Source organism: Chanodichthys erythropterus, chromosome 6 (genome assembly GCF_024489055.1).
Source record: "Chanodichthys erythropterus isolate Z2021 chromosome 6, ASM2448905v1, whole genome shotgun sequence".
Classification (NCBI taxonomy): domain Eukaryota; kingdom Metazoa; phylum Chordata; class Actinopteri; order Cypriniformes; family Xenocyprididae; genus Chanodichthys; species Chanodichthys erythropterus.
In genome coordinates this window covers 8,944,568-8,969,278 of record NC_090226.1, presented here as the reverse complement: position 1 = coordinate 8,969,278, position 24,711 = coordinate 8,944,568, and the positions used below count along the sequence as shown (strand labels likewise).

The 24,711-nt window shown below is 37.1% G+C and overlaps 1 protein-coding gene across 1 annotated transcript in view; it reads left to right on the top strand.

Annotated features, from left to right (window-relative positions):
* Positions 1-24,711, top strand: part of diaph3 (diaphanous-related formin 3) — a 332,513-nt gene that overhangs the window by 196,038 nt on the left and 111,764 nt on the right. Inside the window, exons 18-23 of the mRNA XM_067387955.1 lie at positions 2,164-2,259; positions 3,253-3,347; positions 6,158-6,259; positions 14,302-14,541; positions 18,129-18,258; positions 24,228-24,353. Coding sequence (XP_067244056.1) covers positions 2,164-2,259; positions 3,253-3,347; positions 6,158-6,259; positions 14,302-14,541; positions 18,129-18,258; positions 24,228-24,353 — 789 coding nt within the window. The remainder of the gene's footprint in view (positions 1-2,163; positions 2,260-3,252; positions 3,348-6,157; positions 6,260-14,301; positions 14,542-18,128; positions 18,259-24,227; positions 24,354-24,711) is intronic.

Genomic DNA, 24,711 nt, shown 5'->3' with positions numbered 1-24,711 from the left:
TTTGTGTGTGTGTGTGTGTGTGTGTGTGTGTGTGTGTGTGTGTGTGTGTGTGTGTGTGTGTGTGTGTGTGTGTGTGTGTGTGTGTGTGTGTGTGTGTGTGAGAGCCTGTGGGGGAGTGAGGTTTTTCTGCATGTGGCCCCTCCTTTACAACACAAGTCAAACCCCCAAGTGACCCAACCAATTGGATGAATAGGAGAATTCTTTTGTAAACATTAAACAATTTTAATGACACCAAACTTCCTAAACATTGCCTTTTCTACTAAAACCTGTAACATTGCCTTAGGTTGACCAAAAGGTGTAACTTTTGCCCTTACATTGCACTATACGTAGGCAATTCACTAGGTTGGGCCATAGTTAATGCCTGTATAACCTGTAGAAATGCTGTGTAGTCACTTTGACTTTCTATTGAAATCACAGTCATCTCTATGGGTGAGTGTATAAGGCAGACTCATGCCGGTTTAGCAATATGCATCTGGGTTAGCTGTTTGTGTGAATATGACTCTCTTCCTGTAGATTAACCCCGCTCCTGTGTTTTTCGAGCCAGTATCCAGACAGCCATGTTAATTAGTGCACAAGACAATTATGCACTTCTCTCCAGAGACCTGCGTTTACTTCTCTTAATCTGGTGTCTTAAATAATTAAACTTGTATTGAAACCCCCTGCTTTCCATCTGCTCCTCTCCTCAGCTCTTTTCTCTCTTTTTTTCCTCTGTCTCTCTTCTGAGATCTGAAGAGGTAGCTGTTTAATCTGTTAGTCACTGACCTCTGCATCGCCTCTTTTGTTTTGTTGGTTTTAAAAGCCACATGAAAGTAAAAGACTATATCAGAATTATTTTTTTCCATTTCTGAAATCTCCATGCATTGTGAGCTAAATATGTACAGTTGAAACGGTGTGTGTGCACAGGACAGCAACAGTGTGACCTCATTTACCACAGTCCATCACAGCTGTGTGGTTCTAATCTCATTCTTCACAGCTGTTTTGCCAAAGACCAATCCCTTTACTCACTCAGCATGACCATTACACTCTCATTGGCTGTGCCTCAAAATCTAATGAGCTACATAGACAGTATTACATTGTAGTAATGTTCAATTGAATCTACCTGCCTAGACAGCTTTTTGTTGAAATCTAAGATGCCTACCTAGACAGTGTTTGGGGCATCATAGATATGTTCAAATTGAAGCAAATTCCCAGTTGCATTCGCGCCGCCAGTAGGAACTCTAAAATGACGCAAGCCGTCCAACAGCAAAGTCATTTAAGTTCTGCATTCAACAATGTCAAAAACTCTGTAGACTAAAAGGCTGTGCCTGGACTTCGCTGTCAGTCCATCTACCCCTGTTTACCATGTTTGTATAAGTAAGTATATGTAAACTGTGTGTTTACATGGCTTTTTAAAAATGGCGGGTACTGGTGTTTCATATGGCATGTGTTCAGCAAATCAACGTACACTTTCGTCTCTGGTAGTTCCTATTGTGCTGGATTAGACCCTATTCTGAAGTAGCTAATTTAGTCCCCCCAAAAGGCGTTCCTATAAATAAAATCATTCCCAGTTCCTATGGTGCGACCACGCCAAAAAGCATACGTCTGCCAATAGTTATAGGAACTATGAAAACATTTCTCCTGTGCACAAGCCCTTATAGACCTTCTTACATTGAAGAAACGTATCCAGACAATGTTTTTGGGTATCACGTACATGTTTAAATCAATGCTACCTACCTACACAGCATGTGTTGAGCATTATGGCCATGAAACTGCTGCGTTTTCCATTCGGCACAAATGACATCACTCTCCTGCTCTCTTATCAACAATCAAACATGTTTACACAGTGCCATCCTGCTCATCATCTGACCCCAAGAGGTCAACATATCACAGAACCCCACAGGTCCTCATTAAATGCGTCTTTCTGGAGGTTTTGCTCTTTAATTATTCAGTGTTTTCTGTTCAGTTGTGTTTAAGATGAAATGTTAGTTTCTTTCCCACATGTGATTGACAGTAATGATGAAAAATTAAGTGCAGGCTAATGTGTTCCCACTGCTGTAGCCCATTAGTCTGCTTCAAGCTCTGTGTCAGTTCTGTGACTCTGTGTTGTTCACACTGGGGTTTTTGACGTGGTTTTCTGCATGCATGTAAGATGTGGTGATAAAGTGTGATGATGATGATTTTCAGCTCGACGAGAAGAGGAGGATCTGGAGGAGAAGAAATCCATCAAAAAGAGAGTCAAAGAACTGAAAGTGCTAGATCCGAAGATAGCGCAGAACCTCTGTGAGTACTTTCCAGTAATCTTTTTCCACATTATTTTATTTTTTTATTAAACATTACCTATTGTAAACAAACTTGAACTTATTTCTCAAAAGAGCAGTAATAGGACACACATACAACCCATCTGACATTAACCAACAATGACAAAAATAGTGAAGATGAGCCATAAAAAAATGTTAATGTTTCAAACTTTTTTTCTTTTTTCCTTTTTTTTTTCAAGCATTTTTGATATTTTCATGTTGTTCTAAAAACAAAATTAAAGTTATTTCCCTCCTGCTCTTTCTATGAAAAAAGGTGTGGGAGTCAAAACAGGTTTTCAGGTGTCCTTTTTTTCCTCGTATCCTTCCTATTTTTTTTTTCTCTCAGAACCTTGGGGTACACAATAACACCTGTCTTGTGCTGTTGTATACAACGTCTTGTGTCTCTCTCTCTTCTTCTTTTGCACATACTTCTCCTTGCACCTGTTTTTCAGACTTTTAGAGATTTTTTTTTTCTCCCCCCGCCTTCCTTTTGTCTTTCTCTGTCTTTCATTTGCATGTATTCACACTGATTCATTCGTCCGTGTGTCTGAGAGAGACATTAAATGTTTCTGTCCCAGCTAAACACCCTGGCAGTCAGATCACTGTCCCTCACCCTTTTTAGCTCTTCTATCATTCACTAACTCATTTTCTCACCTTCCTTTATTGCCGTTCTTCTGAAATCTGATTTTAGCTCAGTACTTGTGAGTATTTGTGACAGATGCAAGCAGAGGTAAAAACCCTACTGCATTGATATATGAATGTTATCTTGATACTGCTGAAGTTCTCGTTTGGCCCTCATGTCGTCTAGTTGGAAGTGCATTTCAAATGCAGAGGACTTCAAGCTCATTCTTTCTTTTTATCAGATATTATCAGCATGCAGTAGACACACACAAACATTTTAAACCGAGTGTGTGTGGCCTGTTGATGAATTACTGCAGGGAGCTTTTGATGAAAACTCTCTCTCCCTCTCCCTCAGCTATTTTCCTAGGGTCATTCCGTATGCCATATGAGGAGATCAGGAAAATGATTTTAGAGGTGGATGAGGATCAGCTGACTGAGCCTATGATCCAGGTAACATCACCTCTTATCACTATTCATGACCTTTAAAGCATGCCCATGTTCAGAAAGGACAGCCATGAACATGAGGAATTCAGGGTACATTTTTCAACAGCCATTTTGCTTTGTCCAGAGCTGTGTTATAGGGTACTTGTATAACTTGTTTGCATGATAGAATTTACATTTATTCATTTAGCAGATGCTTTTATCCTAAGAGACTTAAAAATGTGAAATACAAGCAATTCGTCTTAAAAGGATAGTTCACCCAAAAATGAAAATTTGATGTTTATCTGCTTACCCTAAGCGCATCCAAGATGTAGGTGACTTTGTTTCTTCAGTAGAACACAAATGATGATTTTTAACTCCAACCGTTGCCGTCTGTCAGTCAAATAATGGGAGTAAATGCTGGGAACTTGAACAATAAGAGTCGAAAAAACTTGCATAGACAAATCCAAATTAACCCTGCGTCTCGTGACGACGCATTGATGTCCTAAGACACAAAACGATCGGTTCGTATGAGAAACCGAACAGTATTTATATAATTTTTTTACCTCTAATACACCACTATGTCCAACTGCGTTCATCACTCGCTTAGTGTGGTCTGATCGCTCTCTGGCAGTGATGTCTGGCACTCATTGAAGTATAAGTGCGAGTCATCACTGCCGTTGTCAGAGCACACTGTGCAGCGCTTCACTCTATAACATGCAGCGCAGCAGGCTATGCTTATTTAAATAGCTGTCTTTTGAATATGTGAGCTCACTAAGCCACATTGCACTTTTGATAAACAGTAAGTTCAGTCATGACAACTCTCGGAGTGGATTAAATTCAACCAGCATTTATTGGCATGGGGCATGAAGTATACATGGCTTGATTTTGGTGTACGAGATCTGCTACGCCACTGCTACTGATGCTGCTGAGCTAATACAATAATTTGTTCAGCTTAGTCAAATATAACAAACAAAGAAAAGGCTGCTGCAAGAATGGTAGAACCCCCGTAGCAGATCTCTACAGGTGCACACCTGTGATGGCATGACCACTCATCAGTTTGGTTCTACAATAATGCTGCGATGATGCCAGACAACTTAGTTGCACAGTGCTTTCACCAAATACATGCAGCATGCACATCAGAACTAATTTGCTGTCATTATAAACAAGGTTGCATCACTATACACTAAATGTACTTTAGAAATACTCCATAGATATACTGTATGGCGGCATAGCAGAATCTCTATGGTTGACACACTTCTACTGTTGCATGGTTTAAATGCATATATTTAATTTTGGTTTTATAAATACATTAAACATTCCTCTCTTTGATTTTTCCCTGCTTTTTATCATTCACCATTGATGTCAGGCTCAAGTTTATGTATTCTTCAGTAGCTCAGTGCACAGCAGGTTCTTTCACGATTATAGTTTTAAAATATCCACTACTTCAGATCTATAACAGAGCTTTGTTATTTTATACTACTTACCACTCAAAAACAGCCCCATATTTATCTTAATGACTGGGATGGGAACAACAAAAATAGCTCTCTGCATCTGTTCTTTAGATATAATTTTATTGGTGATATAGATGATTGTAGCCATCCATCTATTAGGTTTATCTAGTATGTTCCTGTACACTAATGAAGTGACTATTTGGAGATGAACTAGACCAGTTCATCTGTGAGTATATGCAGCTTTAAAGGTTGTTTCTGAAGTCAGAGACTGGAGAGCAGGTTCTTTATTATCAGACTCTACAAATAAAACATGTTTGAACCCCCACAGATAAGCAGTTAATTAAAGGTGGATTTATATTGTAGTACTTTATGCCAATACCTATGAGTTACGAATTCTTCTTGGAAAAATAACAAGATCGCAATACGTTAATAAATGAGAATTGCTGGATATCCATATATATCTTGGATTTAATGATCTCATGGAGAGTGACGGGTACATAGAGGTTGAGAGAACACACGCTGTGGATAGACATGTTCACATGATTGCATACATAAAGATGAATAAATTGCTGCTTATGCCATGTTTTTATTTTTTTATTTTTTTTTAACATTTACCTAAAATTTACAGCAACTGATTGGGAGAAAGAGATGTGGAATGGGGAAACGAAACATCACAGGCCTACCAATGCTTTGACATAAAACCATGTATTATGATGAAGCTGTGTTAGCCTAATGGTGTGAATTCCTTTCAACTCATTTCCAACTTTCTTCGAAAAGTGCAATAGAACGTCAGTTGATGTAATATTAGTAAATACTGCAATATATTTATAGTGGGACAAATTTTTAAAATTCTTTTTTTTTTTTTTTCATTTCTATTTTTTAATAAAAATAACAAAAATCAAAATCAGACGTGCATAAAATAGAATCAAATATAAAATAATGGTGTGTGTGTATATATATATAATATATATACAATATTGTTACTGATATTTAAATAGTTTATCACAATACAGTTACTGCAAACTAAATTCTAGCAATATAATATATATATAGTTTTAGTATTATATCTGCTAATGTACTGATTGCAGGTTCATTTTCAACCAGGGGCGACCCATGAACTGGAAGGTTACTGAGATCACAAGTGCCGTTTTGCCCTTGAGCAAGATGCTTAACCCCAGAATGCACCAGGGAGATATATCGTCCCTTCAATTAGTCTAGTCTGTCATTAATTGCCAGTGAATCGATTTAGATGAGAAGCTCCACTAAATGGCTAGAAACTGGAACTTAACCAGCAACAATCAGATTGCAGGTTAAAGTTGAACTTCTAATTAAATTAATGTAGCACACACTCTTTGTAACAGTTCTTTGTCTTGTTCTTCCCTCCAGAATCTTGTAAAGCACTTGCCTGAACAGGAGCAGCTGAACGCACTGGTCAAGTACAAGAGCGAATATGCCAACCTCTCTGAGCCGGAGCAGTTTGGAGTAGTGGTAATTCCATGCACAAACACACATACCATCTGTGTTGCTGCCACTGTATTCCCAATTCTAAACAGCTTTACTATCAATTTACCGTTCAGTGTAGTGGCATAACCAGTTAGAAGTCATCAATCACTCTTTGTTTAAACTTTTCTCAGATCGATGATGTGTCCGCCCCTCTACACAAGATCTTAAATTGAAACGGATATTGTCACAAACAAAACAACTACATATTGTACAACCTCAGAAGTATTTTGTTTCTCTGAACAGAAAGAATTACTGTTTTCCAAAATTATTTGGAAAATGCATATGGTCGACCTGACACATATGAAAACAGTTTTAACCCAGCTGTCTTTACTGTTTTCTATTTAGTTATTAAAGCATCTCTTGTTTATGTATCACTAAGCCCTTAGTGCATAATGTTTTGCATTTAAAAAAAATATGTTTCACACAGTTTGTTAGTTTAAACTAGTTGCACCAAGCTGTTTCTTGTTTGAGCCAGAAGTTGTTAGGCAGCAATGTTAAAAGTGCCGGTGTTTTGGAGGAAAATAAAAACTATTACTTATAGTTGAACTGAGCACACTGAACTGAACTGGCATAAGGAACAAAGCAGTACTCCTCTTTAGTTGCTGGATCTAATATGAAAATTATGTTTTTCAGTCTGAACTGAATATGATTTCAATAGAAAATGTATGGATCAATTTTGAATATTTAATTGTGCTAATTTCCCATGTTTCTTACATATAAATGACCTTTGTCATTACCTAACACTCATTTAAAATTAATCTTTCAAAACACTAATAATTAAACACTAGCTATTGAATTAGCATCTGACTTTTAGTCATCATTACTTTCAGTTACAGTATGTCTGTCTTGATATGAAGCAAATTTTGTAAACATTTTTTAAAAATGTATTTATTTATCTTTTTAAATCAGTGCTCCAGACTGAGACAAAATAGTCGCATTTTGCAATATATTTTTTTTTTTTTCTTGCCAGTGCAACTAAATTTTACTAGAGGTAACACTGGTGCGACCACCTCATTACCAAATTGATAAAAGCTGCCATTTCAGTTGCATATGAAAAACATCAAAACGGCAAGCAGAACAAATCTGCGCTTCTCTTTTGAGCTGCACAGCACGGACAGTTTATCTGCTCGGACCAATAATAGACAGCGCAGCACAAGCTCAGAACAGGACAGGTTTACTCATGGGCCGATGTCGATCACACAACACCATTACTACACAGCGCTGGGAGAAAGTGTTTAAAATCGCCATAGTATTAGTTAGTTACATCGCTGCGAGACCTAGTCAGAACCATTAAAATTTGTACAGAATTCTCTGTTACAGTCTAACCAAAATTTATTCAGACACCTTAAACTTTTCAATCATTAATACAGTTTATTCACTATAGTTTAAAAAAATGGTAATAAAATATGACAAGATCTCAGTTAAACTGTCAGAAAAAAAAAAAAGATCTTAATTATGTCAGATAACACTTAAGCAAACATGGTCAGGTCAAAGTGTCTGAATAATTTTTGGTTCCAAATTGTTATCAATTTTACTGGTGGTCCACTGTCTGAAGAATTTCTGGGTATAATAATGTCAGTTTACTTTATTTTGCTATCCTCACTATAGTGTCCTGCACCCACTAGAAAAAAAAATATTAAAAAAATGCCTGAATAATTTTTGGTTTGACTGTATATAAACTATATCAGATCAAACAGTTCTGACGTGGAAACCATTCATTGCTATGAATGAACAAGTTATAGAAGGCTTTTCAGCTGACAAATCACCAACATTCACCATGGATTTAATATAGCAACACTAACTGTAACCCTGGTATTGTGGCAGAAATAGTCGAATGCTTTTATATATTATTCATTTAAGGATTTGTGTAGCCTTTTGAGAATGAAATTCAAGCACTTTTTTTCAAGGACTTTTAAATGCTTCAGACTTTTTCCAGAACTTTAAAGCTATAAATATTGTCCTATTCATGTAAAGGTTATTTTTAATGTGATGACCAAAATATATAAATAAATAAAATTTTCCCTATAAGAATAGGTTTTTTCATCTTACTGAAGTTAATAAAAGTTCATTTTATCTGCATCTCAACTCAAGCTTAGTGCATTACTCAGTGCATTTCCTAGAAATTTAAGAAAAGAAAAAAAATAGTTTCTACACAATGCAACATAATAGTAATTTTAAATACCTTTTGATTACAAATCCTCCTACCCCCCAGCGCTGCCAGATCAGGGGTCTCATTAATAAAACTGTTCGTAGGATCCCTACTAAAAGTGTACGTACGCGCAAGAGCTAGATTCTGCGCATGGTTTTATAAATCTGATTTTTTTTGTGCGTACGCCAGAACCAGCGCACAAATCCCTTTATAAATCCCAGTCAGCGGAAGATTGTGTGTACGTGCATCTCCACCCTGTGTCCTCCCCGAAATCACCATATATGGAGCTTACGACGCCTAGTTTTACTATGCATAACCTCATCTGCATATCATTTCCATACACGTTCCCATCCACGTGACACCATGGTTAACACCGTCAAAGGTACAAGACATTGGAAAATATTAGATATGGACTATAAATGCCATTTGTGCCACACAGATAAAGATCATCCAATATCCTCTTCATGTTTTAGAATAAATATATCAAAATATCCAGAAAAACAAAATTGTATAAAATACTTCAGATAAAGGTTTTAGGATAGAGTTGATTCATTCATTTCCACTGGCCAGATAGTATTTTAATAGTTTTAAACAATTCAAATCAAATTTATGCAGTTTTGCTGATGAGGTGAACATATCTTTTAGGAAGTTTATAGGCTATTTTTAGTGGAAACAGATCGGACTACTTATTTATTGCAGTGTAAATGACTCGGCGCGTCACTGACAAAGTATTTTAAAAAGAAAACATGCAAATCTTACCGTTTTCCTCAAAATATATCCTTCAAATGGTAATTGTTTGAAGATCCTTCACACGACATCAACACCTCCTGCAGCTGTGGCTGTACAGTAAGATATTATCATTTGACCTATTCAAACTGGACAACGGACCGTTCGACCACCGAATCCAGCAGTGTCTTCCATAATATCTACGCTTTATAAATGAGACCCCAGGTGCTGGTGTAGAACTTAGTGGCACTGGTGCTGCTGCTCTTAAATGTTAGTCTGGAGTTCTGTTTAAAGTCTTCTGTGTTATGTGTTTTAGATATCACTGTGGGGATAGCCTAGTATTGAATTTAATACTCATTTTTCTGATATAATATATACAGGTGTTGAAGGCTTTTTTCATAGTTTATTATGACAACCCACCTCTGAATTTGTGAAATCAATTTTAGAGCTTTTCACAACTTTCTGCTGAGGTGTGTGAACTTAAAGGTGCCCTAGAATCTAAAATTGAATTTACCTTGGCATAGTTGAATAACTAGAGTTCAGTACATGGAAAAGACATACATTGAGTCTCAAACAGCATTGTTTCCTCCTTCTTATATAAATCTCATTTGTTTAAAAGACCTCCGAAGAACAGGCGAATCTCAACATAACACCGTCTGTTATGTAACAGTCGGGATCATTAATATGTACGTCCCCAATATTTGCAAATGCCAGCTCATGTTCAAGGCATTAGACAAGGGCAGGCAGTATTAACGTCTGGATCTGTGCACAGCTGAATCATCAGACTAGGTAAGCAAGCAAGAACAATAGCGAAAAATGGCAGATGGAGCGATAATAACTGACATGATCCATGATATTTTTAGTGATATTTGTAAACTGTCTTTCTAAATGTTTCATTAGCATGTTGCTAATGTACTGTTAAATGTGGTTAAAGTTACCATCATTTATTACTGTATTCACAGAGACATGAGCCGTCACTATTTTCATTTAGTTCATTTTCATCTTCATTCTTTATAAATCTCTCCAACAGTGTGTAATGTTAGCTTTAGCCACGGAGCACTATCAAACTCATTTAGAATCAAATGTAAACATCTAAATAAATACTATACTCACATGATCCGCAGCATGCATGCAGCATGCATGACGAACATCTTGTAAAGATCCATTTGAGGGTTATATTAGCTGTGTGAACTTTGTAAATGCACTGTATTATAGTCAAGAGCTCGGGAGGGCAGGGAGCGCGAGATTTAAAGGGGCCACAGCCTGAATCGGATGCATAGTTAATGATGCCCCAAAATAGGCAGTTAAAAAAATGTATTAAAAAAATCTATGGGGTATTTTGAGCTGAAACTTTACAGACATATTCAGGGGACACCTTAGACTTATATTACATCTTGTGAAAGAACGTTCTAGGGCACCATTAATGTTTAAAACGTTGTCAGACTCCAATTTAAATGACTTTGTTGTTTTTTTTGTTTGTTTGTTTGTTTGTTTTTTTGCTACCACTTGGACTTGTCATGGTTTAAGTACATGTTGTTGGCTGAGTTGAGTTGGTTCATGCAACAGTGTGGCCCGTCATTGGGTTTTGGGTGTTTATGTAATGAGGGCTATGGAGCTGCGGTTTATGCATGCGTGGGCAGCAGGAAATGATGCATTTGCAGTTCAGAGAACTATCCAGTTCAAAGGGAATTCTTAATCGCCCATAGTGCCATTGCAAGCAGTTTTGCACTCTTTGTTCTTTTCTGGAGCCAGAACTTTGAACCCTTTGTTTGCATCCTGCTAAGTGGACCATAAAATATAGCATGTAACTACTGGGGCCTAAAGATCATATTTGGTGATGTGTGTATGTGGTGCTTTTACCCACATATGTGACTCTTCTATTTCAGCCATCTGCTTTGTTACTTCGAATAAACACTTTAAATGGCTGCATGTGGTATTTTTAGATTCTGATAAACTGTTTCGCTTTAGTCAGGTGAAGCTGAGCGTAAAGAATTACACCTCTTACTGGAAAACTCTCTGAGAAGAGAAATATCCTGTTACCATAGCAACAGTATACCCCCCCCCCCTTTTTTTTTTTTTTTTTTTTTTTTACAGGTCTTAGTTCAAGGTGCACAAAAAGAAAAAGTTTAAATCAGGCAAACTAACTCAGCCAGACAATAGAGGCAGAAAGATGAAACAGGTGTGTGTGTCCCGTTCCCCATTGAGTCTTCCAGCAGGCATTATACACTAGAGACGGAGTGAGTGTGTTCAGGGTCTGCTGGGACACACACACATTGAAACGCTTCTGTTGTTCAGCAGGCACTCTGGGTGGTTGTGTGAAATGATGATTTAGCTTCCTGATAAAGAATAATACTTGAAAAGTTGTTCCCCTCTGAATACCGTCACACGTTGAGTGGCAGGCACGACGGTGTTACCTCCACTCCCATTTGCAGGTGCATTTGAATTTGGACTTTAAAGGGTGATTTAAATGTCTCACCTTGAGGAGTCTGTTCAGTAAAGTTTAGCTGGTATCACACCATTTTCGCTGTGGGTGGTTTTAAATTGGTTTCATGTATTTTTATGTGCAATGCATATATGTAATTGGTAATGTACAATCAGGCAGTTAATATCACAAATTAAACCCTCATAAGATCAAGACCTTAAGATCAATCACAATCAAGTCAGCTAGAGAGCCATGTGGTGTATTGGTGTATATACATTTATGTCTCAGGGTTTTGCTCTTATACTGTAAAGTTGGGGTCAGTGTGTGTGTGTATATATATTTCACAGTTTTATAATATTAAAGAGAATATTAAACTTCACTTTTCAATCCTCTTCGTATTGCTACAATGCCGATTGTATATGTAAACGAACAATGTTTACTCAATCTCTGTTACCTGGACCCAGAAATTGGCATTAATTTATTAGCGAAAGTCAGCTGGATGACACAAAACTTTTGCTCCAGAGCTTTGTGAAAACTACAGATTATTCTTTTGGATTTTTGACAGAGGGTTATTACCAAAACCGTTATTGTATTTATAAGGGTAGGTTTATCACTGAAAAACAGCATTATGTTAAAAATTGAACACTATACCAGCAGCTTTCTTTCTTGTACACAACAGCGTTTTGCTTCGGGCGGAACTGACAGAACGGCAGCTTCTTTCAGTTTTTTCCCCTCCGTTTGGCATAGTTTTCCAGTTTGAAATGTTGACTACAAATAGAGGTTTTTCAGATTGTTTCGCAGTGTTCTCTTGTATTTGAGATTCTTTGCCACCTTTAGCCACTGCCTTTAACACACTGAATTGTTCACTGGAAACCGAAACTAACTCACTCCTGCTAATAATTTACTCTTTTGAATTTGTATGCAGGAACAATGCAAGACTACACCATTGACTAAAAGTTTGCTAAAAAGTATTTCCTACTAAATCACAGCTGTGTTTGACTCTGGTAAGCGTATCCATAGCAGATTGGTGGAAGTGGCCTTGGATGGTAACATTATAACCAAATCAGCATATTAGAAAATGTTCTATTGAACATTGTTAGTGGACAAATTGCAGCAAATAACACTTTTCACACTCTGACTAGATTAACATATGCATAGCTGCTTTTGATATAAAGTGTTACTTTGAACTACTTTGCAAAAAGACTCCTGACACTGATCAAAGAGAATATTTGCTAGTGAAGACGGCACTCTTAATTGACATGTGAAATGTCTGGACCACATGTCAAAATCGACCCTACTTACTGTCTTTATTTCTCTGGTCTTACTGTATGCAATTCATCTCTGTTTAGTTTTTCTAAAGAAGAAAACAAAAGTAAATGTTTGTTTGTTATTCTATCAGCTTTCTCTGATTCTGAAACCACTTTCTACTGAGACAACCAAGGCTGTGTTGTTGGGGGAAAACAATAACCAATCTTATAATTTGCAAGATCTAATCAAGTCCTGATGAATAAAATTAATGCAGTCCCATCATACATGATTTTCTTTTGGAATATATATATATTTTATTCCCCCCACATTTGCTAATGCCATTTCATGTTGTTTTTATGCATGGTAACTTTCAGTTCAGATTCTACAAGGCAAAATGTTTGCTAAATTTCCAGTTTCTCATCATTAATTCATTCATGAAAACATCATTTTATGCCTTACTATATTCTATACTATATTGTAATATATAGTCCGTCTTTTTCATTGCACCATGTGTCTGGTGTCGTGATTTACCAAAGTGATTTTTTTATTTTTTTTTATACCTGATCTGTTATGTGATTTCCAACATCACTGAAACTTCCTGATAATTCATACTTTTCTGAATTTTAGAAGCTCGGGTACAAATCCCTCTCAAACATTTATGGCTGCGAGAGCTTTGAATCAGAGTCTGTTTCATTGCAGATTAGCGCTGCCTGACTCACAGAAGATGTCTTCTACAAGTTTGCTGAATGTTTACACACATAAATTAGGCATTTGGCTTTGCCCTATTTTCTTTACCTTCTCTTCTCATTCCCTCTTCCTTCCTTCCTTTCCATCAATCTTTTTTTCAATTTGGATTTGTTGTGCTTTTGGTCCTTTGTCATTTGTCTTCAAGGATGAAATGCTCCCTGGATTAGTTTATACACACATGCAGATTGATTGCATTCTGCGTGCACGTACAAGAGATGATATCTGATTATGGGAAACAACTCTAGACATATTAATCATATCTCTGTATTGAGTATCTTAATTATACCCTTAATTTGTGATAGCTAATTGGCTTTTATAGGGGCAAATTGTGTCCTGCTCAACAACCCCCCTTCCCCCACAACTCTTAAATGCACACACATACATATGCATGTGTGCAAGCTTTGAACTACACTCATACATGTAGATTTACTCATTATCGAAGGACTATTAAAGATGAATGAAAGCATATTACATTTGAACCATTAATCTGATGACATTAGAGTTTCCATCATAAAAGATGACTCAATAAAATTAATGTAATGATTCATCTTAACTAGTTTGTATGGGATTTCAGTTAGAATGTAAACCAGCATGCAATGCAATAAATTCATCTGAAGTCATCTAGAGGTAGTGTATTAAACTTAAAAGCAGGAGAAAATTATAAGATCACTATTGCCATTTTGTTTCCCTAGATTTAATCAACCCTTTTTTTCTGCTTATTTTTTCTTCTTCCAGATGAGTAGTGTGAAGCGTCTGAGGCCCAGGCTCAACTCCATCCTGTTTAAGCTGCAGTTTGAAGAGCAGGTGAATAACTTGCGTCCAGACATCATGGCGGTGAATGCAGCCTGCGACGAGGTGAAGAAGAGCAAACCCTTCAGCAGGCTGCTGGAACTCATTCTGCTCATGGGGAACTTCATGAACGCCGGCTCACGGAACGCCCAGTCCTTCGGCTTCAACCTCAGCTCACTCTGCAAGGTATGTACGTACGGAGAGAGAATGAGACTTTGTGTGTCAGTCACAACAGCTTGAGTTTCATATCTAGGACTGGCACACTTTTTGTCCACATTTTCTGTAAGGAAACATCTACAAAAGTCTGTATAATGGATTAAATTATGTCAAATGTGTTAAATAGAGCTATTTGTGATTGAAAGCATTTCTAGGCCTACGTTTAAAAAAAAAAGCTTTCAAACTTCCCAATCAATTGAAGTCTAGAGGCCGTATTGGGCTGGTTTTCTATTCCATGAGAGCTTCCACCGATGATGTTATTTTATCCAGTAAAACCAGCCCTGAAGTCATTTATGTGTTCTGCTATCCATATTTGCTCCTTTTGTGAATTAATAGGCTCTGTGTATCAGGTCTCTTCGTATTAAAAACACGCCCACACACATGAACCGTGGGCATTTTCCATCAAACTTTCTCCTCCTGCTCTCTGTATTTGGGAAGAAGCCGATAAGATGATAATTTATGTGCGTCTGATGTTTGTGGAGGAGCCAAAGCTGAGTCACCATCAGGCACGAGCGTCCGGCTGCTGCTTGCGCGTCCTTCACTCCCCTCCCGCACATTTCCCGTTACCTTGACCCCTATCGGTCGGCCCATCTAAAGTGCCTCTCGCTGGAGACGCCTGGCGTTCGAGAAGATCTCATTTGATTTAACACTATCAAGCACTCAAGACCACAATAGCCGTATCTTCTGGCATCTATCAAAGTGCAGAGACCAAAAACCACTTTATGGCTTCTTCTTCTGTTTTCAGAGATAAGTCTAGAAGTAATGACGTAATGCAGACATATATGTGTTTGTCGGAAAGAGGACAGTTTTTAATTTCCATCTAGTCCGGTGTGTTAATGTAATGATAATGGATTTTTACACACAGAACATCTTAGCAACAGTCCTTGCATTATGTTAGCTAGTTTTGCACTGGTGCTCCCCTGTATAAAGCCCTCTAATGATAATGTTTGGGTGAAATTTTCAGATTTAGGTGAGTGGGGAAGGGCAGAAGGGCAGTTTAATTAATTACCACAGCAGCCATGGAGATTTACTTAGGTTTCCATGGTGACTTGGCATTGGATTTTATCAGGCTTGATCTGCCTCTGCCTCTCTCTCTTTCTAATAAGCAATCCATTTTATTCATTACTACTTTCACTCCTTCCCTTTTCTGTGGTGCTAAAACTCAGAGAATGGCCATCACTGCATTTGTGACTCTCTCCGGCATAATGAAATGCCTTCCTGCTCAGCATGTCGCCTAGAAGACCTGATAAAAGACCGAAGACTGTATGTGGACATGCTCACATTCAGACTTTTTATTAAGGAATAACCCAAAAATGAAATGTCAGTCATTATTTACTCACCCCCATGTTGTTCCAAACCAAAATTATTTTCTCTTTTCAGGGAATCACAAAAGGAGGACATTTGAAGAATGTACACTGACATTTTTTCCAATGTAGTTCTTGAAATAACTGATATAAAGAACACAAGTCATTCAGACTACTTTTATTATGTTTTCCCCCCTTTTGGAATTTTTTTTTTTTTTTTTTGTGCTTTTCCCCCTATGAATTCGTCATAGTTCCCATGCAAGTCATATGGGCTTGGAATTATATTATGGGTGACTAAATGATGACAGAATCTTCATTTTATTTTGAATTAATCGTTTAATTGACCATTTGCAAAGATCCTCCCCCTTTAGTTCCTGTTGTTACATCCAACAAAGCATTCTGTTCTCACGCAGTGAAAAATACATTGCAGAGCAAAGAGAACAATGACAGTGCGTCGACAGACCAGACAGAGCAGGTTACTTTTGATATGAAACAAAGTCTCAAATTTCAAATTTTGTAATTTTTAAAGAAATTTAAACAATAAATGCCATTTTGTGGCTCTTTAATGTGTCGCTGATCGCAGATCGCTGTAGCTCCTCAGTTCAAGGGGCTCGTGAACGGATCCTCTCTTCCTACTAGTTAATTTATAGCATCAAATAAACATGAATGAACATCAGAAAGAATGCTGTTTCAACCGTGGAAAGACGTCAGTCAAGTTCATTATACGTTTTTTTTTTTTTTTTGAGGAATAGAAAGTTCAAAGAACAACATTTACAACAACAATGTAAATGTTTTTACTGATACTTTTAATAAAAGTATTAATTGCTTTCAAAGAAAATCATACTTTGGAACTGGTGATCTATAATATACATTACATATCATAATATCAGCGCTTGTTTCCAAATTGTCCTAATATCCACTTAAGGGCCTTGCGCATCAGATGGAGTTATCCGTCCTTACTGCCGAGAGGGAGGCTAGATCTCTACATCTGCACATAGTGATACAGTCCCTGATGGGCAGAAGTAACAGAGAAAGTGTGTCGTTTTCTGCCTTTCAAGTTCCTTGCCTGAGGGCCCATCCTGATGTTCTCTCTTTGCCTCTGTTGATCTAATAGTTTGTTTGTTTGTTTTATTCTGAGTTTAACCTGTCAGTATCTTTTTCTTTTGCTCACAGTGGGTTTATCGAGCATATTTTGTTGTCAAAGGATTTGAAAGCGCTTCTCTTTGAGCGAGTGACTCGCGCGTCACTGTTTGATCTCATCAGCAGAGGACGGTTCAGTATGTCATGGACGTCAGAATCTCGATGAATGTTTTTTTTTTTTTTTTTTTTTTTTTTTTTTTTTTTTTTTTCTGTAATACTTTTCCAATTGAGAACCGATATTAAAGATTTGTCACGGACATCAATGAGTTGGACTACAGGATAAGATTAGATATTTTGGGTTTCTTTGTTCCATTATTATTTTCGCACTTCTTAGATGAAATATGCACAAGCAATTTGTAGAATCTTTTTGTTCCGTTCTTACCACATAAGATTTTTGAGAAGCCCTTTCAGGCAGAGCAACAAAAACTAATTTCATTCCCCGCCATCTGTCTAATGCTTCACATGGCTTCCAAATGTTCTGACACTGCAATTATCCAGTTGAACCCAGTGTGTATATCCAGCACAAAGCTTCTGCCAGAACACATACATTTAAAAAGAAATGGCAGCGCACAAGATAGTTGTGAGTACTAAAATGGACTAGATGGAAAGTCGATTTCTCCAATTTCATCTCTCGTTTCATAAGGGCCTATTTGGAACTCAGTTTTCACTTCATCTCTATCTCTCATTCTCCCCCCCGTGGTAATCAAGCATCTTATATCGTCAGGCTACACCACCCAGAAGAGCTTAATAATGTTTGCGCTATCTGCGTTAATCAAATGCTTTTTGCGCTGCCTTTTACAAAGGCCTGTATCCTTGTGCCACGATGATAATCATAACTGACAATGAAAATGTCTTGCTTTTCTAGTCCAGCGGCAGTTTCAGTGTACTATCAAATTAACTTGTCAGACGTGAAGGCAGCGGACATCAATGGCTTCCTTCAAGATTCTCTCTCCGTTTCTGTAATGTTCTGAACAACCGTATATATGCCTTCTTTTTTCTTTTTGATGGATTTTTTTTTTTTTCTATTTTGATTTAATGATACTACATTAAACAATTGATTTCCCCCCTTCTTTTCTGTCTTTCTCTATCTCTCGATCTATCTTTGGCTCCCAGCTGAAGGACACTAAATCGGCTGATCAGAAGTCCACTCTTCTGCATTTCCTGGCAGAGGTCTGTGAGGAGAAATACCCTGAAGTGCTGAAGTTTGTGGAGGATCTACAACATGTGGACCGGGCCAGTCGAGGTACTCAGAACCAGTGTCTGATATACTTTTATTTTATTAGAAAATAGCAATGCTAAAAATTATTTTATTTTATTTTAGCCTTAATTATACAATGCCATTTTTAGTCGAGGATGGTTTGTTGGATTAAGGTGATTTAGCTGCCCTAACAACATCTTGGCTGACCATCTGGAGAGTGGAAAGAAAAAATGTCTTCATTTCATAGCTGTCAACATAAGATGGTACTTTTAAATGGTCTTTAACATCACTCTTACTGTGTATAGTACATGAACTACCAGTTTATGTGTTTGAGTTTGTCAACTTCTGTAATTGCGTTGATGTCTTCTATACTGCACACACTCTATCAGCAACACTGGACACAGACAAAATGTCAGCCTGTGTGTGTGCTTCTGTTCACTCACACTTATAAGGCTTGTGAGTCAGATCTCAAGATCCTTTTATTGTAAATCTTAATCTGAACTCATCATGATTAGAATCCACTAATATAAGCTGATATTTTCAGGCAGTCTGTGTCTGCCTGCCTGTGTGTGTTTTAGCAGACAGAGAGAAGCCGAGGGGTGGTTGTGTGAGGTCACATTGCCCTCGGCAGCCCTAGAGGCAGAGTCACAACAAGACTAGAGCAACTCACTGTGTTACCTAATGCTTCCAGAAAGCAGGGCAGAAAGAGTTTTTGGCAGTGTGTGTACAAATAATCAAACAGGATTATTAGAGAGACGGATTAATAAGGTGCCCTGCCTATGTGTCTGTCAGCCTTAGAGAAAGTATTTACAGGGAACATAAAACATTTTTGTGTTTTTCTAAATGAAACAAATAAGTCAGCAGGAATTGATGGAGGGCAGGATTTAGTAGTTGGGATTTTATTGGATTGTTAGACTTGTTAGGCTGTAATATTATTGGCTAATATTGTTGTTCTCTGGCTGTGTAGTGATGATTGCATCAACTGAACATGAAAGTTTCAGGCTGGGAACGTTATTACATTTTTATATAATTTTTTTTTTAGAATAATATGCTTTGACGAATTATGCACCGCAAGACCAGGGACATTTATTAAGACTTAAATGGGGTTAATTTTGATTCAGGTTGACTTTATTGTGAATTGTTAGCTCAGTTTAACCTAAAAAGTGAATTCTGTAATTTACTCACACTTATGTTGCTCCAGACCTGTATTGTGTGCTTTCATGGTGCTTTGCTGTCTGTTTTCTATGCTTGATGGCTTATGGGCACACTTTAATTTTACTGTATGGAAATGAGCAGCTCAGACATTCTCCAAAACATTTAATTTTGTGTTCCAAGGAAGTAAATTTAGAGCATTGTAGGGTTTTCTGTCATGTCCACTTTCTTCTACACTGGCTCTGTCTCTGCAGCTTTTTATTAGTTTCACTTTTTTTCTCCCTGTCCATCTCTTTCCCTCCCATTCCCCATTTCATTAGTGTTGCCTGCTCTTGTGCCCTTTATCAAAGCTGAAATGGCATTATGGGTAACATATCCCCACCATGCTGAATGTCTGTCCCCGCACGCCCCTCAGGAAACAGCCTCTGATTGTTTTACAGATATTACTTCCATTATTCTGTCCTTTAGAGCTTACATTTGCAGGTGCATGTTTTTTTTTTTTTGTTTTTTTTTTTTATTCTCTTGGAGATGGAGATGCTTTCATTAAGAATTAGCTCTTGTCATTCCCCAACTGTTATGGTTTTGTCTCCCATTGTGATGCGGTTAGGTCTAGGGTGATTCCCTTCAGTTGCTGCTAATGGAGGGTTCATACACGTGTTTCTTTATAGTTTTTCAAGAGCACCTGCTGACTGTTATTGAGGCTTTCTTTTATATTTCCTTTGTCACACACTTTGCTACCAAAGTGACTCTTAAGAAAGGGCACCAGAACATAGTATATGTGTTTCAAAATCTAGTGAGCTAAGTACCTAGACAGCGGATACATCCGAATGCTGTAAAATACTGCCTCTGCAGGCAGCATAGATGTATCCTTCGCTGCCTATGATATTCCACAGTCCTGTGTGTTTGCTTCTGTGACATTTGAGCTAAAAAATTAAAGATGGCATCATCTAAAAGATGCGGTTGGTGGTCAGTTTGTGTATAAATGCATATTTATTAATTTTTCCAACTTTTTCCACATTTGATGTCATTTGTAGCAAGAAATTATTGTAGTAATTAAGTATTCACTTGGCTATCACTAAAGCTATCTCCGTGTTGTTTTAGTTCATTAAACTGTTATGCTGCCTCACAAAACCTGACCAAAATTAGTTTCATGAGGAACCTTCATGGTCAAACTCTTCCTGCAGAGAGTCATTACCTGATAGTCAACAGTTAGCTGCCTAAGCTTTTGGACTCAGCCAGCATTTATTTATTTATTTATTTATTTATTTTTGGAGATTCATTCAACGTTTTAGATTCATTCAACGTTCATTCAAAGGCATCTTACAAGGTTTTGAAACACAGCCTGTTTCTCTTGTGGATTTGAAGTTATATCATCATACTACTAGTTTCCTCACATAAAACACAATTCTGCCATATATCTTAATTATCTATCATTTATCTTTGACGTGTACAAAATTATTATTATTTTTTTTTACTGCATTTTTGTTTCAAAAACATCAAGCCCAAACTTTTGAATGGTTTGGTACTTTGTTCACAAGGCAAAATTATGTCTAATTGCTTAGAAAATGAACAGAACACATCTCCAAAACATGCTGCATAATTTGAGGTGTCATTCAAGTGCGTACTACAAACTTGTATGAGTTACAGACTGATGATTAATACTTTGTGCCTGAATAAATGTATCATACAGATATTCAAATTGACATATAGGTCTGTTTGTGTAGGCACTGGACTCAAAGTGGCAGTGCCAGCAATCCAGTGAGACCAGATAGAGACATTTACCTCTCTCTTTCTACACTGACTCCATGAGAGGGAGCTAGAGATGAGTTTAGTAGCTAAAATGAGGTTTTTGCATTCAGCTTGTCCTCTCTGGTTATGTGTACATGCATTTCAGTTTTGATTCAGCTTTATGCTGTTCTAAATGTAAAATGTTTGCTTTGACTCTTTAGGCCAAGATATGGGCAGCATGAGGCACATTCAGTTGCTGAAAAAAGCCTGAAATTGTTTTTTGTGCATGTTAAAAATCATTAAGGAAAAAAAAAATAGTCAGACTTAACTAAGCAGATTACAGTTAAGTAGTTTAACATTTACACAATTCCTCATGAAAATGCAATAAATAATATCCTGCTAAGCTGAGCATATATAAGCCAAATCTCAACCATGAGGTTCAGTCAATGTGTCCCATCACATTAAGCTAATGCTGTGCATGGAACGGGATCGTTTCCTCCAAACAGTGTCTGTTTAATCAAACCTGAGCCTCTTATTAAAGTCACATAATTACCTCGTCAAACTACCAGCATGTGTAAGGAATGGGTGAAAGATACAGACCTGGGGTGCGTTTCCCGAAAGCATCGTTGGTGAACCATGGTCGTAAGTCCCATTGAACTCTATTGGTAACGATGGAACTTGCGACCATAGTTCGCTTTGGGAAACGCACCCCTGGTTTGGTCTTACTAGAACTGATGTAATAATAATGAACCAAATATATTTTTTAAAAAGTGATATTAATGTCAATTAACACACATTCCGTTGTTCAAATTAACGATTAATCGTTAGCCTTAATACTGCAATATGCGTCTACTGCCGTGGCATGTAGTCAACGGTATGACAGTGTGCAAATGCTGCTCCAAATGGCATGTTCCTCATTAAATGAATGAGAAGTTTTTTTTTTTTTATCCAAATAAAGGGCTAGTAGGATTGTAAAATGAGTTGATGTGATTGATCATTTATTAAATTACTTATTTAATAATCAAATATAACGACTTAAACGTGTCACCAATGCCGCCTCAGATGTCTGCTTGTCAAAATACTCCTGTTGTGCACACGCTCTTCCTGAAACAACATGCTGAAAACGGCAAATAAACCCAATGAATTCACAACAATTATAACAGTGTTCAGCTCCGATCATAGTTAGTCGCGCAGTGCTGTTTGAGCTGTGCGCTGAATGAACACTGGTAAACTGGTGCACTTTGTTAGCGTGTTATTTAACTCAAAGAAATGCATCCTATATTAAATTTAATACAGGATACAAAATAAACATTACAAATTGTATCTGCACAAAATGATGCGAAGTTCAAGTTCACTTGTACATAAGTTAAGTGCTATTCAGAATGGGTGACACATGTTGTGGACACACTCTTCCTGGAGCAACGCGATGAAACAAATAAACGGCAACTAAAACCCAAATAATTCACAATATTGTTTTATTACAATATTGTTCTCTTTGTCATGTTATGTAGTATGACAGTCCCAATCATAGTCTTTATTAGTTGTGCATTGCTGTTTGAGCTGCATGCGCTGAAGCTGAAGCTGATCACTGGCACGCTTTACTATAGCATTAATTTTTAACCAAATGCATCCTATATGAGATAAATCAGATATAGATAGGCCTGCACAAAATAAACACAATATTACAACTTGCATTTGCACAAAACAAAAGGCTGCGAATGCACATGCAAACTTATAGTCATGATGAAGTTGTAACTCTAGCTGTAAAATGGTCCCAAAAATAACTCCGGCCCGCTCGCTTCATTTTTCCTCATGCCTGCTTTATGTTTCGCGGGTGAGCAGCGTGCACACTCATGATCCTGCTTAATCGATAATCTATAAGTTTTATCGATTAAATGTATTATCGGCAATTAATCACTTGTCGTTTAATCGTTAAAATCCTTAGATAAAATTGAACCTTTTAGAAATGGTATGCTATAAAGCTGACCTGTGTAATTTCTTTACCACTTAGGTCTACAAACTCACCTACATACACACACACACACACAAATAAATGAATAGCATAAATCCTAACCTCATACATCCTAAACGAGTCTGCACTGAATAACTATTAAGTGATGTGTGTGAGAGAAAATCACTAATGTAATATTGATCAAATGTTGAGAATAGAAACCTCCACGCACAGTCACTGCGACAGGTGTTCATAGTTTGACTACGCACATTTACACTCCAGTTGAAGACACACTTCAGATGTGCAAAACGTAGCATTTACAATGTGATAAAATGCTGCTCCATTTGGTAACATTAGTTAACTACATTAGTTAACATAAACTAACAATGAAAAATACTTCTAAAATATTTATTGATCTTAGTTGATTTTTATTTCAACATTAATGCATTACTAAAATTTAAAGTTGTTTCTGTTAACATTATTTAATGAATCTGAGATAACATGAAATAATGATCAGTTGTATGTTATTTAATGTTAACAAAGATTAAAAATACAGTCATTAATTTTAGGTCACAATTTAGTTCATTTTAGTTAATTTGTTTAATTTGAACTCACATTAACTAATGAGACTTTATTGTAAAGTGTAACCCTTTTCTTTATTAATACTATCCTTTTTTCTTGTTGTAATTGCGAATATAAACCAAACAACAGATGTATTGCATATACAACAAAAATGGCAATAAATTGCTTTGAAATAAAAAAAATAAATGAAATGATTAACACCAGTGAGACCTCAGAGTTAAATGATTAAACATCTTGACTGTTGACGTCTAAAGCACAGACATCAACTCTTACTACTTTTTTAAGGAATCGTTTGCTGTCAAGCTATAAAAAGGACGCAAAACAGATCGTATATGGGGTTTATATGACTGCAGAGTCTTTTGAAGACATACAGCAGCTTTGTGTGAGGAACAGACTGAAATTTGTTGAAAGTCTTCCCTTCAATTATTGCTTTGAAATCTCTACCATTTTTTTCCCCCAGTGAATGTCCCTGTCCAACAGAACTTAGTTTCTGCGGATTGTTTGTCGTCTCAGAACATGCATTTTGGATCTGCTGTAAGTAAAGCGTGTCAGTGCATTGTTTTAAATCTGTGTGTGTGTGTGTGTCTGTGTGTGTGTGTAGTATCAGCAGAAAACCTTGAGAAGAGCCTGAAACAGATGGAGAAACACCTGCTGCAGTTGGAGAAGGATCTGGACACTTTCAGCTCCACAGACGACCAGCAGGACCTGTTCCACAGCAAGATGGCAATATCCTTTCACACGTTTGCACACACACTGTACATTTCTTTGTTTCTTTATTTTAATTTTTTTTTTGTCCAAACACACTTATTCATTGTTGTGCTGCTATCAACATCGTTAGTTCTCTTGCAAATGGTGGCAACACATTTTCTGGTACCCTTGTCAACCTCACACACATTCACAAACACTAATCAGAGTTCATGTTGGCTTGTGCGAATATATTATTTATATTGAAACCTGGTTTGATAATGGAGTTGTACATTCTTGTACTTGCTTGTTAGTTCTTTTCCCTGCTGTCTGTCATTGCACTCGGAATCGTTCCCTGCGGTCTTGATGCTGTCTCCTTTGCAAATGGCAAATGTTTGAAA